This window comes from Mustela nivalis (assembly GCF_964662115.1).
Source record: "Mustela nivalis genome assembly, chromosome: 4".
NCBI classification, from domain to species: domain Eukaryota; kingdom Metazoa; phylum Chordata; class Mammalia; order Carnivora; family Mustelidae; genus Mustela; species Mustela nivalis.
This window is the reverse complement of record NC_139023.1, coordinates 158,665,505-158,684,074: the sequence shown is the minus strand read 5'-3', so window position 1 is coordinate 158,684,074 and position 18,570 is coordinate 158,665,505. Positions and strand designations below refer to the sequence as shown.

The window sequence follows — 18,570 nt, the reverse complement described above, 5'->3', positions numbered from 1 at the left end:
TCCAAAACCAAATGGAAATTTTCACACTTGGCGAGCAGTTGCCTAACGTTTTTTCCTTCCTGGTCTCTGACCAAGTTTTCTGGGCCTCTTTTCAATTTAAATATGTGTATCACAAATTCCCAGGTGCTTTTTAGATAAGCCATGCCCTGTGAATCGCTCAGTACCCTGTGGCTAAAACAGTGTCGTAATGCCCTTTCTGATTAGGTAATGAAGGCTCAAAAATGTCAGGTGATTTTTCCAAGATCCTGTAACAGCTTAGTGTCCAAACCTAAATTGGAGCCCAATTCTGAATCCCAGATTGTCATAGTCAAATTGGATTGTCAGAGTCTTATGAGCTCTCCCTAGAAAACTCAAAAAAAAAAAAAAAAAAATGCGCTAATATCTCAATGCGGAAGTGATTATTTTCCACAACTTTGTATGCTTCATATGTTTTGGAATGTGGTGTTTTTAACAGATGTATATTGTGCTTTTTAAAACTACTTATCTCAAGGCATTAAGGGTTCTTTGGAAATGGTTTTCTAGGTACTTGGGTAATGTTCCATTATATGATCATGCTATAATTTATTTAACTATTTGCCACAAATTCTCTGCCCTTTTCATTGCCATGAACTTCTGTTTTTCTTGTCCCCTCTATATACATAAACAGAAAGCTTCCTTGTCCCCAGTATTCTGTCTTTTCTTTCTGGGTATGGACCTCCGTTATTACCATATCAATAAACATACAGTACACCTTGCAGTCTGGAAGCTCCTGCGTAGATAGACCCCACAGTCCTGGTCTTTCTCCTCTGAAATCTTTCCTCTTTCATGCTTGAGAAAGTACTAGAAACTTGTAATATCTCCATCCTCAGAATCCCTGACAAATGGCAAAGATAATTTCTCTTGAGATTCTTTAGGTTTTCGAAATAACTCTGTCTGTTTTGAAAGGAACTTTACTCTCAATCTCACTGTGTAGAAATAAGTGCTTTAATAAGATACTGAACATGAACCAGGTTTGTCAGATGAGCTAAGTGCAACGTGCTGTGGAAATACAAACTGTAAGTTTCTTATCACTGTGCAGGTTTCCATTGCTATTGAGGAGGTTACTCGCTGCCATATACGATTTACCTTCCGGCACAGGTCATCTCAGGAATGTAAGTACTAGAAGGTCGGCAACGTATTTCTGTTAAAAATATATATATATAAATTATAAAAAATTATTAAAAAATAATAAAAAAAAAATATATATATATTTACGCTTGCTTGTCAGTACTTTCATGGGTCTGGAAGGCAAAATACTTGGAAACTAGGTCCTTCACATCATAACTTCAGGATTCATGTGGTACTAAGGAAATCAAAAAGACAAAGACCATATGCTGTCACTCATATGTGGAATTTAAGGAACAAAACAGGTGAACATAGGGGAAGGGAAGGATAAATAAAATAAGATAAAAACAGAGAGGAAGGCAGACCATAAGAGACTCCTAACTCTAGGGAACAAATTGAGGGTTGCCGGAGGAGTGTGGGGGGATGGGCTACCTGGGTGATGGGCAGTAAGGAGGCATGTGATGTGATGAGCACTGGGGGTTATATGTGACCAGTGAATCACTAAACTCTGTGCCTGAAACTAATAATAAATTTATGTTAACTAACTTGAATTTCTTTTTTTTTTTTTTTTTTTTTTAAGATTTTTTATTTATTTATTTGACAGAGAGAGATTACAAGTAGTCAGAGAGGCAGGCAGAGAGAGAGAGGAGGAAGCAGGCTCCCTGCCAAGCAGAGAGCCCGATGCGGGACTCGATCCCAGGACCCTGAGATCATGACCTGAGCCGAAGGCAGCGGCTTAACCCACTGAGCCACCCAGGCGCCCCAACTAACTTGAATTTCAATTAAAAAAAAAAAAACTTTTTTAACAAGGATTTCCCCAAAATGGGTTCCATGAATGTTAAGGTTCTATATGATGTTAAACAGTGCCCTATAAGGGTTTCACAGGCTAGGACATGGGTAGTGCTCTGAAGTCTCTGCTGCTCTGGTTAAGAAGATGAGCAAGGGAAAAGGCAACTAAGGTCCGAGCAGTGTGGTCGGTGCACGGCAGCAAAGAGCTGTAAGGGACCATGTAGCACAGCATCCAACCCTGTCATCCATGCGTGATCTCGACATCCAAAGTGAGACTTGCTGGTGTAGAAGGAACGGACGGCAGCCCAGGGAGGAGTGGTGGTGGTGAAATGTGTTTGAAACCCACAAGGTGAATGCAGTAGGGCTGAAGTGGGAGCAGTCAGAATGTTAGGTTGAACCCTACAAAAGTGCCATATGGGGAGGTCAGCATCAAATAGGCAAATATCAGCAATTTCCTCTGGTTCTACAGAAATAGCATTTACCAGGCCCTTAGTTTGTATGAGACACTAAGTGAATCTCTACTTATACACTGTGTACTGTCCATAGTCACCTGATAAGATACATAATGCTTTTATCCACATTTATACGAAAAGGAAACTGAGCCCCGAGAAATGAGTTCCTTGCCTGGGGTCATGGAGCTGGGGAGTGACAGAGCCCAGATGGACACTTCAGCGGTTTGAATCCAGGCAGACTAGAGCCACATCACGAATGATGAAGGTTCATTTGAATGAGGTTATGAAGGAGCCCTTAAAAGATGTTATGGGTGCTCATGGTGGTGGTTGTGGTTTGGTGTATGTTTATAACAGCTTTAGTCATAATATCCCCACATGGAATATAGCCTAATGGCCACCAACAGGACAATGGATAAATAAATTGTAATGTAATCCTGTAGTGGTTTACTCCTCAGCTGATCTAGGGGCACGTGAGGCACAGCTGACTTCACAGCTGTGCGTGTGATGAGAGCAGGCCACAGGTTGCCCCCGGCATCGACACCCAGTTGGGGGGCAGTGAGCTCAAAAGCCAACACCTAAAGATCCAGAGGAAGGTGCTCTGCTTCCTGGGGGAGGCTGGACCCTCCTGGCACCTAGGGTACTCTCTTGGAAGGAAGAGGTGGCATAATAAACCTGGGAATATAATGAATACTTCACTGAGTCTACCTTAAAGCAGCAGAAATGTATCTCCTGAAGGTGTTTGGTTGACTGATTAGATCTGCTTTTGGAAATCTCTCTCTGCAGTGTGGAGACAAGGACTGCTTGGAAAGATCCTCTAGAAACACAGAGGAGACTTGAATGGAACTAGGTTAGGAACAGAGTGGAGGGAGAGGAAAGGCAGAGGTTTCGAAGGTCTTCAGTACCTGGAGTTGACACGGTGGGGGGAAGGCACTGTCAACGTCCACATTTCTGATTTGGGTGAGGGAGTAGTTGCTGGTCTCACTCATTTGCAAATGTAGGAAGAAGAACATAACATGAAGGTACTAGAAGATTTCAGCATGGGGAATATTTCCTTTGAGGGGCCCGTGGCGAGCACAGTGCACATGGCTTATTGTAGCTTGCTGAAGGGGGTTGATGAGAGGGTGACCCAGTCGCACAGCCTGGAGCAAAATGAGAAATTATCTGTTACAGCCAGAGCTTCCTGCTGCCCTTCCGCACCGCTGAGACCCATATTTCTGTCTTTTCAGCCAGAGATAAATCGGAACGGGCCTTTGGCGTGGCCTTCGTGAAACTGATGAACCCGGACGGTACCACTCTGCAGGATGGGAGGCATGATCTGGTGGTTTATAAGGTGCTGCTCAACAGAACAAGGCTCCAAAAATGACTTGGGAAATATTTACTCCTTCTGAAATGGGTTCTCGAGGCACCAGTCAGAATTACGTGGATAAACATCAGACACTTCTTTGGAGCCATGAGTGTTGGCCCCTTAAGTCTAGAAAGCCAGAGGGCTCCAGCTGCAGGGTATCCCATCCCCTTTGTATGAGGAGTGAGTGGTATAAATGTCGGGGCCTCTGAAGAACATCTCCGTCGCCTGCAGCGGAGTTCTGTGGCAGTGGGTGGTCGAGGGCTGCCCCCTTGCCTCTCCTCTGCATCGTCCTGCATGGGACAGAGACAGTTGCACTGTTGGTCCTGGTGGGGGGTGTGGTGGGTGTGGTAGGATGTGGTTTTCATATCGCCCAGAGCCGGGCACCATTTCTCTGCTTAGGGGCCCTTGCTTCCTTCCCCAGCTGTTCGGTCCTCACTCTTTAACTGCTATGAAATTATCTTCTGAGATTTTTTGAGTGCAAAGTAAGACCCAGGAAGGTCTCGTTTATCTAACGATATCACAGAACCAGCAGCTTCTTTGAGCTGCATCTACTTGGTGTGGGTCTTCCCGTTTAACAGCTCCTGATGTTTTGGAAGGCGTGGCAAGCTGTTCCCTCCCAATGAATCCAGTAATCCCCTCAACCCAATGACGCATCATTCTGACCATTTATAGGTTCAAGAAAATGAAATCGAACCTCGGTCCTTCATGTTTACTTATTTATTTATTTCAGAGATCTAGGATGTTCTCAGTTAGTAGTTCACAACTTTTTCCATTTTTATTCGGTGTTGAAATTATTCTGGGCTCCAGCCCTGGAGAAGTATCACAGTGTCTTAGAGTTGGAAGGAACATAAGTGTAATTTGATAAAACCGTATTTCACTCCCTGGATCATGCGTTCATGATAGAAACTACTGTGATTTGCCCATCATTTGGTGTCCCTCACCCACTTCCTTTTCAGGGTGACAACAAGAAAATGGAAGACGCTAAATTCTATCTGACCCTACCGGGAACCAAGGTCGAGATGGAAGAGAAAGAACTCCAAGCCTCCAAAACCCTGGCCAACTTTACCCCGAGCAAGGACAGCACAAAAGACAGCTTTCAGATCGCCACCCTCATTTGCTCCACAAAACTCACCCAGAATGGTAGGTGGCCCCACACTGGATTTTCTCTTTGGCGCACCTGGGCTCCTTTGTTGGACCCAGTGGGGCTGGGCCACATGATCTTCCGAGGCTGGATGCTGGGCACTTTGGATTCTACTCCCTGCCCTTCATGTGATATTTTGGGTGCCACTGTTCGCAAAGCTCACGCTCAGTCTGAGGTTATCTTGCCTATCTTCCAAATAGGATGAAAAGTAGTTTGTCTTGCTTAAGATCATACAACCTGTAAATGTAATTCATGAACAGAGGCTGAAAAATTTTTTGAGTCTTATGTTTCCTTCCTTCATGGCAGCAAAGAGCTCTGATAATGTGCTCTGTAATAAAATATGAAACAACAGATGTTGGTAATTAGGGGGAGGGTACTGATAGAGAAAAAGAATTTGTCTCTTGCCCAAAGAGGTGTGGCCAAGAGCAGGAAGGGTTTCCTGTTAGAATTCCATCTGCCCCCTCTACCCCGAGCCTCCTCTTTCCCCTTTTTTCCCAAGCAGTTGAGGGCTTTTCATAAAATCAGCTGAATAGTTCAGATGGGCCTTGCTTTGTTCCTTCTTAAAATCTCTGGTATCAATTTTAACTTCTCTTCTGTATATATAATGGCATTTGATATCCAATAATGGCTTTTCATTCAGTTAACTTATGGGTAAGGGGTCCTGCTGAACATAGTGAGCCAAGGATAAGGAACTCTGGGAACTTGCCTTAGAAATCCTATAGCCACTATGATGGATAGAGGATTAGTCACTTTGGCCTTTTAGGAGATTTGGGTGAGGAACACGGCTGGGACTCTGCCTTACGGAAGTGCTAAGGGATAGACAAAACAGTTTAGACAGAAGAGGTACACTCAGGGATCAGATGTTGGTTGATCTTTAAAAGGGGTCAGTATTGTTTGTTTTGATGAATCATGGTTGGCTAGAGAACACGGATAGTATTTCAACTTGGACAAGGGGCCAGACTCAACAGAGTGAAGTACAGAGCTGATACATATGCGAAAAGTACAAACACACTCACTAAGAATTAAGCCAGAAACAAGGCCAAGCTGTGGAGACAGTGAAAAGTTTCATGGTTGCAAAGGCCTGAGAGGGAGGAGGACCGATGAGTAGGCAGAGCACAGGGGATTTCTAGGGCAGCAAAACTACACTACCCGGAACCACGATGGATCCGGGGATACACGTCATTACGCATTTGTCAAAAGCTACAGAATGAGCTACACAGAATAAACCCTAACATAAACTGTGGACTTCAGTTCATGAATGCTATTAATATTAGGTCGCCAGTTCCAAGATGTACTACACTAATACACGATGTTAATAGTAGGGGAGTTGGGTGCACGGGGAGCGTATGTGTGAACTCTCTGTACTTTGTGCTTCATTTTTCAGTAAACCTAAAACTGCTCCCAGAAAAATAAAGTCTATTAAGAGAAAAACAAAAATATAGCCAGAAAACATTCTGAGCTTCATAAACAACATGATGAACTCTATCAGTGACCTAATCCTTCTTAGGGAAAAAGCCAATGTAAGAAACTGCGGGTACCGGGTAAAATGATACAGTAGTGACAGAAGATGACTTAGAAGGTGTATCAAAGGTTTTGAATATTTTCAGACCCTTTGAGCCACTTACCTCACCCTTAGAAATGAAACGTAAGTAAACAATGAAAGACGAGCACAGAGATTCATGTATGAAGGTGTCTCCATATTACTCATAATAGGGGAATAGCAGAAATAATCCAAATGTCCAATAATTAATAATTAATAATCATGTAATTAAATGACATATGTGCAGCTGCCAAATATCTGTCAAGATGTAATCAAAGACGTGAAAACTTGGGCACCTGGGTGGCTCAGTGGGTTGAGCCACTGCCTTCGGCTCAGGTCATGATCTCAGGGTCCTGGGATCGAGTCCCGCATCGGGCTCTCTGCTTAGCAGGGAGCCTGCTTCCTCCTCTCTCTCTGCCTGCCTCTCTGCCTGCTTGTGATCTCTCTCTGTCCAAAAAAAAAAAAAAAAAGACGTGAAAACTAGAGGCCTAGGCAGGGTATAATCCTAATTTGTCTAAGTACATGTTGACAATTTGGAGCCAATTTCCTGGGTTCAAATCCCAGCCCTGCCCCTAGGTGTTGCATCTCAGGCAAGCTACATGTCTTCTTTGTGACTCGGTGTCCTCATCTTTAAAATGGGAGTGATACTAGTGGATACCTAAAGAATGAAGAAATTAAGTAAAAGCAAAACATGTGTCTCGCTCATTGTAAACTGTGTGAATATCAGCCTCCACGACCACCACCATCATCATCACCATCAACGTTGTCATATTTACACAGGAAAACACTAAAGGGAAAGATGCCGGAAGTTGGGACAGCGTTTATTTTCTGTGCTCTTTCTGTTACTTTCTAATCCTCTAACTCTGAAATGTTAAAATGGTGTTTCTGTAAATATGGCAGCAGGCAATACAAAGACTTACTGTGCTTTGGGGACTTTTAAGGGATAGTGAAGAAAGATGGCATTTATCCAATAGATTATCCTTTCCAGAGATTAGACTTAAAGTAAAGCAAGTGACCAAAGTAGCTAAAATTAACTTAAAATGGAAAGCAGAAGGAATGTCCATGAAACATAACCATATGGTTAAATTGTTTCTTATCTCCAGTCAGACATACAGGAAGCGTATGGACAGGTGGTAGTACTCAGACACTCGATTTACCAATATCTGCGTCGCTCATCTTCTAGATGTTCTAAAGCCGTGCTGTCCACTGTGGTGGTCACCAGGCATGTGGAGCTTGTAAAATTTAGTGTCAGAGAGAAGTATGGTTGCTCTAGTCTTCGTTTCGGGTGTTCCATGGTTTCGTGCTGCTGGTGGCTTTCGTGTTGGCTAGACAAACAGCATTGCCGTCATCCCAGAAAGTTCCATTAGGCGGAACTGCTCTCTGCTTTGCTGTCCACCCCATTCCTAGTGGTTAGGTCTCAAAAAAAACTCAACATAAAAACCAGGCCAAACCAAACCAAAGTCATACAATACCCCAAAGAAGGTTGAAAGAGGCAAATTCATGGGAACCAGGGAGGAGAGATGTGATATCCTCAGGGCCGGGGTGGGGTAGAAGGGAGGACAGATGTGCAAAAAGTGAAGGGAACAGCGGGACATCCTGAGCATCAGAGGGCACAGGGCATTCTGAGGGACAAATAACGATAATAAGGATTGTGGGTGGTTCATGTATTTGATTTCTTCTAATTGGATGGAAGTTATAAGGAGCCACTTTAATGTGTTCTGAGAAAGAGGAAGCTGAAGAACAGTAAGAAACCCTCCACTCGGAGAGAGCACTTCCTGATAAGGAGGGTGGTGGTTCTTTCACAGAGACTATGACCAAGGGCATTTCTCCTTAGCCTTACAAAGGACTATTCAGATTCTAAAGGTTAAAAGCCACAGGCCATTGTTGCAAACAGAGCTTGTAGACTCTTCATTTATAAATTTTTTTCAAAACTAGATCAGGCCCGATTTACATGGGACCATTTACATGGGAACATTTGTTACTGGGCCCGTGTGGAGATTGAGAATAGATTTGTGGCTCCAACAAAGGGAGAAGGGAGTTCAGGTCCTTGCAGTTGTGGGGCCTGATGCCACACGATTCCCAGAGTCATCTTCTCTCAACCCTCCAAACCCTAACACATGAAGATGCCGGCATTGCCATTATTCTCCTGTTTCAACCAGAAAGTTGAATTAAAGTTCCAGAATATTTTGTCTAAGTTCATAAGTAGTGCACATGGATCTGAAAATAGATATTTGTAACCCCAAAACTTAATGGTTTTTCATTATTTTTCTTTTTTAAGTGTTACGGTCTCTAATCTTTTGCCCAAAGTAGTCACGAGCCTAAATTTGGGGATTGTCATATCAGACTATCCCGAATTCTTAAATACTTTGGGGAAGGACGTCAATTGAGAGGACTTTGGATAACATTTGGATGAAATTCCATTCTAGATTATTGCCCAGAGAAACTGCTGTACCTGGAAACCAGGGGATGCCTGGGAATGTTCATGGCAGAGTTGTTTGTGATCAATAGAAAAAACTGCAAACAACTCCAGTGTTTATCAGCCTGGGAATGGACAAACACAGTGGGGTGCATCCGCCCAAGAGGAGAGATACTGGGTAGAAACTGACAGGAATTAACTAGAGCCACTTGCCTCGACCCGCATGGGTCTCAGGAGCACAGGAAGTCTGGGGACTTTGCTCTAATGGGGCCTCCGCTTTTCTAGCCCCAGGACCTTATGATTCACCAGATGCCAGCTCTGTTCTTGACACGGCTGGTGATGTGGCATGCAAATATTTCTAGGGCGTAAACCTCTGGGCTGATAGAAGGGTTGTTTGCAGATGCTTAAAGCTGCCAAGCGACTCTTCACTCTGGTGAAGTATCTAAATCCTTTTCCTCAGGCAGCAACTAGTGGAGGGAAATAACAAATGGAGCCGTACCATTGACTTGCCTCTGGTGGAAGTAGGGATGGGAAGTGGGCAAGCCCAGCACACGGTCTATTACTAAGTGCTAACTGAACAAATGAGTAAATCCAAGAACTGTGTCAGGCACACTGCCTGTTCCCTCAGGGCTACCGGTTCCCTTTCCACCCAAATATTTATTCAGCAGCAAACATGGCGTCTGGCGCCATGATGGCTCCTGCCCTCAAGTGGCTCAAGTCTGTGGGAAGAGCCAAAGAAATACCAAGTGTGTCTTTATTATTCGCTATGTTTGTCTATGTATATGCATATGTATATGGAGGAAAGAGTACAAATACCGCAGAATGTTTTGAGGTGGGTCTTAAACATAAGTACGAGCTTATCAGATACATAGTGTTGAATAATATCTGGTCATTTCAGACAAAGGGAAGACCATATGGAAAGACCTGGATCTGTCAGAGCGTGCCACATCTGGGGAGTAGTGATCTGATCTGTCTGGTTGCTGAGGGGTAACACAATGGAGGGCGATGGCCTGTCAGGAAGGCCATGGGTGGGGCCTCACCCCCTTCTATGAGTGGTATCGTGACTTTATTCTGTTGACAGAAAGGAGTCTCTAGGCACTGGATTTTGGAGGTTTCCTGGGGACTAAAGCTAATAAAACAAGCCAATAAAGCAAACACTCATGAAACAAATGGGCTATTCTAATGAATAGTGTATGTTTTTAATGACTTCTGTATATTATACAAATCCATTGATTAAGAAGCATGTATGCTACTTATACTAGATAATGCTCTGTAAATTGGAATAGTAGCTTAATGTACCACACAAAATGGCAAAATGGTAACAGCCCAGATGCCTGTTACATTTCACTGTGACACTTTCAACATTGATTAAAATTATAAGTGGCTTAAAGATCCATTATTCTGCACTTTAAATCCAAATATACCTCGAGATTTCTGTCACAGTCTTACCCCAAGGACCGTGAATCTGTTCCTCCTTCCTTTGAAATAGCAGTCTGTCGGATTGCTTGTCTGTTTCTTTGAAGAACTCTTGGAAGGCAGTGTGATAGAGTAGTAGCAAGGACATGGTTTTTTGGGAATCAGATAAATCTATAATTAAATCCCATTCATAGCACTCTCTGGACATTATGTGACCTAAGGCAAGTTATTTAATTTTATAAAGGCCTCAGTTTCATCAACTGAAAAATGGAAGAAATGCCATCTCTACACTGTGGATGCAGTGTTTAAATGGATTAGTGTGGGCAGTTGGGTTGCTCAGTTGTTAAGCATCCAGCTCTTGGTTTCGGCTCAGGGTCGAGATGGAGCCCCATGGCAGACTGTGTTCAGTGTGGAGTCTGCTTGAGATTCTGTGTTCCTTTCCCTCTGCTCATACTGTCTCTCTCTCCCTTTCTGTCTCTCTCACTCTCTCTCTCTAAAATAAGTGAAAAGATCTTTTAAGAAATAAATGTATCAGTGGATGTATAGAAGTTCCCTTTTCCCTTTTTATCCACTGAGATACACATAGTGGCAATGGGTGAATTAAGCAGTGCAGCAAACTGAAGATATGAAGTTTCCTTAAGAGTGTTTTTAGGATGCCTGTGTGGCTCAGTCAGTGAAGCATCTGATCCCTTTGCCTCTGCCTGCCATTCTGTCTGCCTGTGCTCACTCTCTCTCCCTCTCTCTCTCTGACAAATAAATAAAGTCTTTAAAAAAAATTATAACAAACAAACGGGCACTATTGTGCATGTGTATGTGTGTAATTTCATTTGACTGTAGAAAACGATTAATTTGCATTTGTTAGGCATAGAACAGTGTATCAATGTCCAAGAAGGAAAAATTAATTCCAAATAAATGAACCTTGATTTCTAGAGTTTAGAGCATTACAACAAAGACTGCTGAGCAAGGAGCCGGCTGTGGGACTCCATCCCAGGAGTCATGATCAGGTCATGATCTTGGGTTGGGGGATCGAGTTCCAAGTCAAGCTCTGTACTCAGTGTAGAGTCTGCTTCTCCCTCTGCCCCTCCCCGCTTCAGCTCATTCTCACTAACTGTCTTTCAAATAAATAAATAAAATCTTTTTTTTTTTTTTTAATGTTTCCAACTTTTCATCTATATGGCTACGATGTAATCATTTCAGAAATATGACTTCCATTCAGGAATTCAATTTTATGTTCTCATGTTTTAGTGGTTAATTTTTTTCTCTAAAGACTGAAAGACTGCAAGGTTTTTTCTGGTCTAGATAGGAGACATAAATTAAAAAAAAAATACACAAGGAATTATCCATTATTAAGAACAGTTATCTTTTCTAGAGAGTTCTGTAGTTATTTCCTGAAATAGTGTGCATTACTTCTTCTAATCAATGTCTGATTTTATGGTTTGTGGTCATTCTTCCTAGTTGACCTGTTGGGCTTGTTAAATTGGCGTTCCAACTCCCAGAACATTAAACACAACTTAAAGAAGTTAATGGAGGTGGATGGAGGCGAGATTGTTAAGGTATGTTTATGTATTCGTGGTTAGAAATGCGGTTACGGTATCATTAGATCTATATTACAGATTAAATCAGAAATATAAAATTTGGTCAGAAATAAAAAATTTGTAATCTACATTGGAAAGCAGAAGTGCCAGTTTTTAAGAAACACTATTTTTAAACTCATTCTATTGCAACCTAATTTCTCTGAATTTTCGCAGTATGGAGCTGAACTGAAAGCATGAAATAACCTCTCTCTTTTTTATGTTCAGTTTTTGCAAGATACACTAGATGCACTTTTTAACATAATGATGGAGATGTCAGATAATGAAACCTATGACTTCCTCGTGTTTGATGCACTGGTAAGCAGTTAAACACATTAACTAATTTATTCTCACAACTGTGTAGTGTTCAGTATTTCGCTGTTGTAACTGACTGTGGTGATTATCCTTTCTGCACAAATACTTGGATACCTCTCTCTGTTTCTGGAAGTTAAAAGAAACAACTGACTTATGGGGCGCCTGGGTGGCTCAGTGGGATAAGCCTTTGACTTTGGCTCAGGTTATGATCTCAGGGTCCTGGGATCGAGCCCCACACTGGGCTCTCTGCTCAGCAGGGAACCTGCTTCCCTCCCCCTCTCTGCCTGCCTCTCGCCTACTTGTGAACTGTCTGTCAAATAAGTAAAGAAAAATTCTTAAAAAAAAAAAAAAAAAGAAACAACTGACTTATGTTTAAAGACTTTATTGTTCTGTTATGTGATATGCTTTCTTTCTCATTAGGGTAAATGAGGTATTATATTACATTAGAAATCAGGAGTCACTTTAACTTTAAAATTGCCTAGTTATAAACCAGGAGATACTGTTAATGAGGGTGATTGTGGCTCTGTTGTGTGCTCTTATATGTTCATACAAGGGACACTGAATTCACACAGTGGAAATGAGTGTCAGTCTCATTCTATACAACATATAGCCCCTTCCAAAAACTGAAATCCAGACGGGGAGAGATGATGTTAGAGTCTTGGAAGGCGGGTTGCCTGGGTGGCTCAGTTGGTTTCTGCCTTCAGCTCAGGTCATGATCCCAGGGTCCTGCAGTCTAGCCCCATGTCAGGTTCCTCGCTCAGCAGGGAAGCTGTTTCTCCCCCTCCTCTGCCACTCCCTCTGCTTGTGCTCTCTCACTCTAGGTCAAATAACCAAATAAATTCTTAAAAAACAAAGAATCTTGGAAGGCCACCAATCGTGGTGGAGTGAGTGGAGAAAGCAGACACATCCAAACCAAGCACGTTTTCTCGTTGTTGGGGTTAAAATTCTGTGCAGAATTTACTGGATGTTGCAGCAGAGGAATGTTGGCTCTTTGACCAGTTTAGAGAAATTAATACATTCAAGAAGTGGTCTAGGCATTAAGGGTACAAAATAAAGAGAGGAAATGCTCCCGCTGAATTTCACCTGGCCAGAGTCATGGAAAAGAATGGTTCCGGTTTCTGTGGGATGGGGTCTGCGGATTCTCCTGGGATGGAGCAGCTGGCAGTGGGCATATGCAGTCACCCCGGGGGTCCTCCTTCAGCATTCTTTGTCATCAGTAGGTGCCACGTGGTGGTTTTTTATTATGTAGCTCATAGGGATCCCATTCCCAGAAAAAGGGGAAATTGAGAGACAAAAGTCTGATAAAGTTGAGTTACTGGGGGCACTCCTGCTGCACTCAGAAGAGTGTGGTCACGAAATAATTCATCAGCTGCATCCTTGGGTTCGAGTTTTCTTTTGTCTTTCTTCTGCCTCTCCCCATCTTCTTCCCTGACTCATCTTGCTTGTGCACTGGCCTCTCTTGGAGACCGTGAACTCCATGAGGCCAGGGGCCGGCTCTTAGATTCTCCATAGCATTTAGCCCAGTGCCTGACACATCATAGTTTCTCTGTTGAATGTTAAATGAAAAGAAACTCCATGACTTTACTTCAGCTCTGGAATAGTAAAGTGGGAATGCTGCAGAAGGCCAACATCCGGCTTATTAACAGAATCAAAGCCTGGGGTCGTACAGTGCTGCTATCTATTTTTTTCACCTTTGGCAGGTGTTCATTATCTCACTGATAGGAGACATCAAGTTCCAGCATTTTAATCCTGTCCTTGAAACCTACATCTACAAGCACTTCAGTGCCACTCTGGCCTACGTGTAAGTCTGATTCAAGGGGACTGCCTGCTATTGGGCTATTGGGTTTATACTCTCAGGGTTGGGTTGTTAAGAAATGCAAGGGACATAAGCTGAGTAAGGGTGCCCCTAAGTGCAGAAGTTTGTTGTAAGCTTCTGGGGGGAGAAAGAGCACCAGCTAAGTGGTCCACCACTGGGAAGGGCATTCAAGTAAGTCAATCCCTGCCTTCTGGGTTGCTCCTGAAGAGATAAGGCTCTCTGTCTTTAAGAATCCAGAACACAGAGAGACAAAGCGTTGAAGGCATCGAGAGCACAGTCAAGGACAGAAGATCATACTCGGGATCTTAGGAGAGCTGGGTGTCGGGGATTCGCAGGAAACCCCAAAGGGATCTAACAGTGGATTAAGCAAGACTAAGTTAAGTAGAAATGAGGGTCTTGTCCTCAGCTGTACATCACAGGTGCTTTGTAGCATTTATTACCCACAGGATATGAGATGATGTCATTTTTCTTTGTTTTATATAAAGGAGAGTGGTTTCTGCCTTTTCCATGATCAGGTCATGGAAGCCTCCTTTCTGTCTGGTTTACGAGCTTCTGACTCAGAAGCAGCTAGCATGCGGCCCACCTCACCATGGCATTGTATGTGGCCTGTTTTCCCCACCCCTGGTGTCCCAGCCACTGTGCAGAGCAAGGTGATGAAGAGTGGCAAGAATATAGCAGAGATCAGCAGAGATCTTTGGGGTTTTTTTATACATAATTTTTAAAAGTTTTTAAATAAATGTATAATGTATTATTAGTCCCAGGGATACAGGTCTATGAATCGCTAGGTTTACACACTTCACAGCACTCACCATAGCACGTACCCTCCCCAATGTCCATAAGCACACCCCCCCCCCCCGGCAACCCTTAGTTTGTTTTGTGAGATTAAGAGTCGGCAGAGATCTTTCTGACAACGGCTTATGCCAGGTCAATGTCAGCTGCTGTTGCTAATCTATCATGTTGGCTGCTGACCTGACTTTTCAGGTCAGGTCGTAGAGTCCCGTATCTTCTTTCTGTACTAAACAAGGAAGTTCTTGGTTTGATTTGCAAGAGAGGTCCAGCAATGTTACAAGTGTAAGTGACAGAAAAAAGGTGTAACGTAGCATAATCACCCACGAACACAGTGGATGTGATGCCCACTGGGCTGGGAGAAGCAGCAGATACGCTCATGACAGGTTTCTTTGCATGCAGTAGCCTCACTTCCCAAGCAGGCGGTAGCTGCACGTCGATCTTCATTGTGGATCCAGGTGGATCACTTCCCTGGATCTTCATTCCACAGAGTCGAGTACAGCACTCCAGGAAGTAGCAATCTGGATTTCTTTACAAGACTATCAGTTCGGCATCTGTGCTGTGGATTTTTCTTAATACTAGGAAAACTCAGAGATTCACAGAAAGAAAGGTCAATTTATGAGTGTCCCTCAAAAGTGTAAGTTAGCAGATAATTAGGAAAATGCCTAGACTCTGGAAAGACAGCAATCTGACATCCCAGCCCAGTGTTGTCTGTTGGGATGCCCAGAAACCATGGTTGTCATCAGAGTCAGATGGAGTCAGATCCTCACCGTTCTGTGACTCCCAAAGACTTCAGGCAGACTGAAGAGAATTAGACCTCTTTTAAGTTGACTACATTAGGCATACAGTCCCTTCCTTCCAGGAACGTCTGAGAATGTGTGTATAACATATTGGAGATTAAAATGTCTTCATGGATTGAATCATTTTAACTTTCATTTTTGATTCTTTTTAAAAATCCTGCTAAGGAAAGAAACCACTCATTATTTCTAAGCTTTAGGGATGCTCCAAACTTAGACTGCGGTGAGGAAACCAAACTGCAAAGGAGTCAGTTTCCCTACTCAGGGCATATTCTAGAAGAAATCATTATAGTTGTGATTTCTGCTTCCCCGGTATGCCAAGTTCCCTTTTCATATAACATACCTCAAACCTCAGAGTACCATTTTGCCCCACTGACATTTTTCTTTCTCACCCTTTTTAAGGAAACTCTCCAAGGTACTGAATTTTTATGTGGCGAATGCAGATGACTCCAGCAAGACAGAATTGCTTTTTGCTGCTTTGAAAGCCCTAAAGTACTTGTTTCGATTCATCATCCAATCCAGAGTACTCTACTTGAGGTAATGGTAGCTGCAGTAAGACGTTTATGCTGTCTGTTCTCTTTCATGGATTTTCCCTTAATCCACGTGCTCTGTGTTCAACGCTCTGATCACAGTTGGATCACGGAATTGCCAAATTTCAGAGCTCCAAGGCTGAACATGGTGGTAGATTCTGAAACCCCTGGAGAAGTCTGGTCCAGAGTCCTTTCAAGGCAGCAGAATTTCTAAGGCAGTAATGACAGGAGGACTTAGAGACGCAGGTGGCTACTGTACGCAGCTGGATGAAAGCCTTATTTGGTGATGACAGCTCTAGGAGTCAAGGTGCCTATGGCAAGACTGCATTTAGAACAGCAAGGGACTTCATGATGATGTCAGGTGTACAATTCTAGGATCGTGAGCTCTTGGTGGTGGATGGAGAATGGTGGCCGTTGTCATTGAGGAGATGTTTCCTCAAGTGCATGTTTCTTTGCTGACGTCATGCTCAGCTACTTGATGAAACTAAGCCAAATATAATTTCCAGCTTGAATTTCTAAAATAACAGCTCCATCAAAAATAGAGATGGGGCACTTGGGTTAGGTAAGTGCCTGACTCTTGGTTTCGGCTCAGGTTGTGATCTCAGGGTCATGAGATCAGCCCTCAATGGGCTCTGTGCTGAATGTGAAGCGTGCTTGAGATTCTCTGTCTCCCACTCCTTCTGCTCCCTGCACCCCCACCTCGCTTGCTGCTCTCTCTCTAAAATAAATAAATCTTTAAAAAGAAATAGCAGAGACAAAGAATGAGGACGTAACTGTCCTGGGAATGCTCACAACCCCAGTGTTATCTCTACCTTTCAATAAGAGTTGGATTTCCAAACTGAAAATATATTGCTAAGGCAGGTTTGGAAATAGGACAGAGAGCATGCTAAAATGTTACTAGGAGTAAAACCATAGGTAAGAGGATTTCAAGTCTAGACCTGAGCATTTGTATTGGTTTTAACTTGGTATGTTTCAACAATCATAAACAAAATTAAAGGCAAACAATTAACATTAAAAAGCTTGCAATGTACAATATAGATCAAGATCTTAAATTAGCTTTATTTTTTTTAAGATTTTATTTATTTATTTGAGAGATTGAGAATGAGAGAGAGAGAGAGCATGAGAAAGGGGAGGGTCAGAGGGAGAAGCAGACTCTCTGCCAAGCAGGGAGCCTGATGCGGGACTCGATCCCGGGACTCCAGGATCATGACCTGAGCCGAAGGCAGTCACTTAACCAACTGAGCCACCCAGACGTCCCTTTAATTAGCTTTATTAATGAAAGGCTCTTCCCAATCAACAAAGAATAATAAACATCCTTAAATAATAGAAAACAAAAACAGATAATGTATAAGAGAAAAATTCAAATGGTAAATTAAATTTCTTAAGAAATATTCAGGGGTGCCTGGGTGGCTCAATGGTTGAGTGTCAGACTCTTGATTTTGGCTCAGGTCATAATCTTGGGGTCCTGGGATCAAGCCTTGCATGGGGCTCTGTGCTCAGTAGGGAGCCTGCTTGGGATTCTATTTCTCCCTCTCTGTCTCCCTCTCCCTCTCTGTCTCTCTTTAAAATAAATAAATGAATGAATGAATGAATGAATGAATGAATGAAAATCTTAAAAAAAATTCATAATATCAAAACACCATACACGTGTAGTATCTTTTTTCTATACATTTGATAAAGATTAAAAATCCTTATCCTTTGATGAAATTGGACAGAAATAGGTCCTGCATTTTTTTTAAAAAGATTTTATTTATTTATTTGAACAGAAATCACAAGTAGGCAGAGAGGCAGGCAGAGAGAGAGAGAGAGGAGGAAGCAGGTTCTCTGCTGAGCGAGAGCCCGACGTGGAGCTCGATCCCAGGACTCTGGGATCATGACCTGAGCCAAAGGCAGAGGCTTTAACCCACTGAGCCACCCAGGTGCCCCAGGTCCTGCATTTTAATGCTGATAGGAATATAAATTTTTTAAGGGCATAAATTTGGCACCTTGAATAAAAAGCAAAAACAAAACAAAATCCACCAAAAGCAAAAGAAAATACCATCTTTGTCTGGTAATACCCCATCTAAAAATTTATCTGCTGGAAAATAATCCAGTAGGTGTGAACAAAGTTGAATGGGAAAAGGGTATGTTAATGAGGAAAGACAACTGTGATAGTTTCTTAAATAATAAAACTAAAGCATGAGACATAAGTGCCATCTGATCCCATTTTGAAAATACTGGCTTGGGAACTAAAATTTTAGTTAGGAATAAAACTGTAGACAAGAGGGCTTTAAGCAGGTTTTTATTCTTTCAGCATTTTTGAAGTTTCCACAGTGATTTTTTTACATTTTTAAAAATGTTTAATGACTTAAAAGTTCAGCTGGGTGAATGACTGTTCCTCATTGCCTACCGAAGCAAGAGCAGTGTTCGCCATGCAGGGTTTATTTTTTTATTTTTAATTTTTAAAAAGATTTTATTTATTTATGAGAGAGAGAGAGAGAGAGAAAGAGCACAAGCAGGGGGAGCAGTAGAGGGAGAGGGAGAGGCAGGCTCCCTGCCGAGCAGGGAGCCCGATGCGGGACCTGATCTCAGGA

At 42.7% G+C, this 18,570-nt stretch overlaps 1 protein-coding gene across 2 annotated transcripts in view; it reads left to right on the top strand.

Moving 5' to 3' along the window:
• The window catches only part of DOCK5 (dedicator of cytokinesis 5), a 214,033-nt gene that overhangs the window by 124,143 nt on the left and 71,320 nt on the right, over nt 1-18,570 (top strand). For both annotated transcript variants that reach the window (XM_082729217.1, XM_082729216.1), the window contains exons 16-22: nt 1,058-1,130; nt 3,551-3,654; nt 4,626-4,809; nt 11,638-11,735; nt 11,982-12,071; nt 13,769-13,869; nt 15,870-16,004. In XM_082729217.1, coding sequence (XP_082585343.1) covers nt 1,058-1,130; nt 3,551-3,654; nt 4,626-4,809; nt 11,638-11,735; nt 11,982-12,071; nt 13,769-13,869; nt 15,870-16,004 — 785 coding nt within the window. The remainder of the gene's footprint in view (nt 1-1,057; nt 1,131-3,550; nt 3,655-4,625; nt 4,810-11,637; nt 11,736-11,981; nt 12,072-13,768; nt 13,870-15,869; nt 16,005-18,570) is intronic.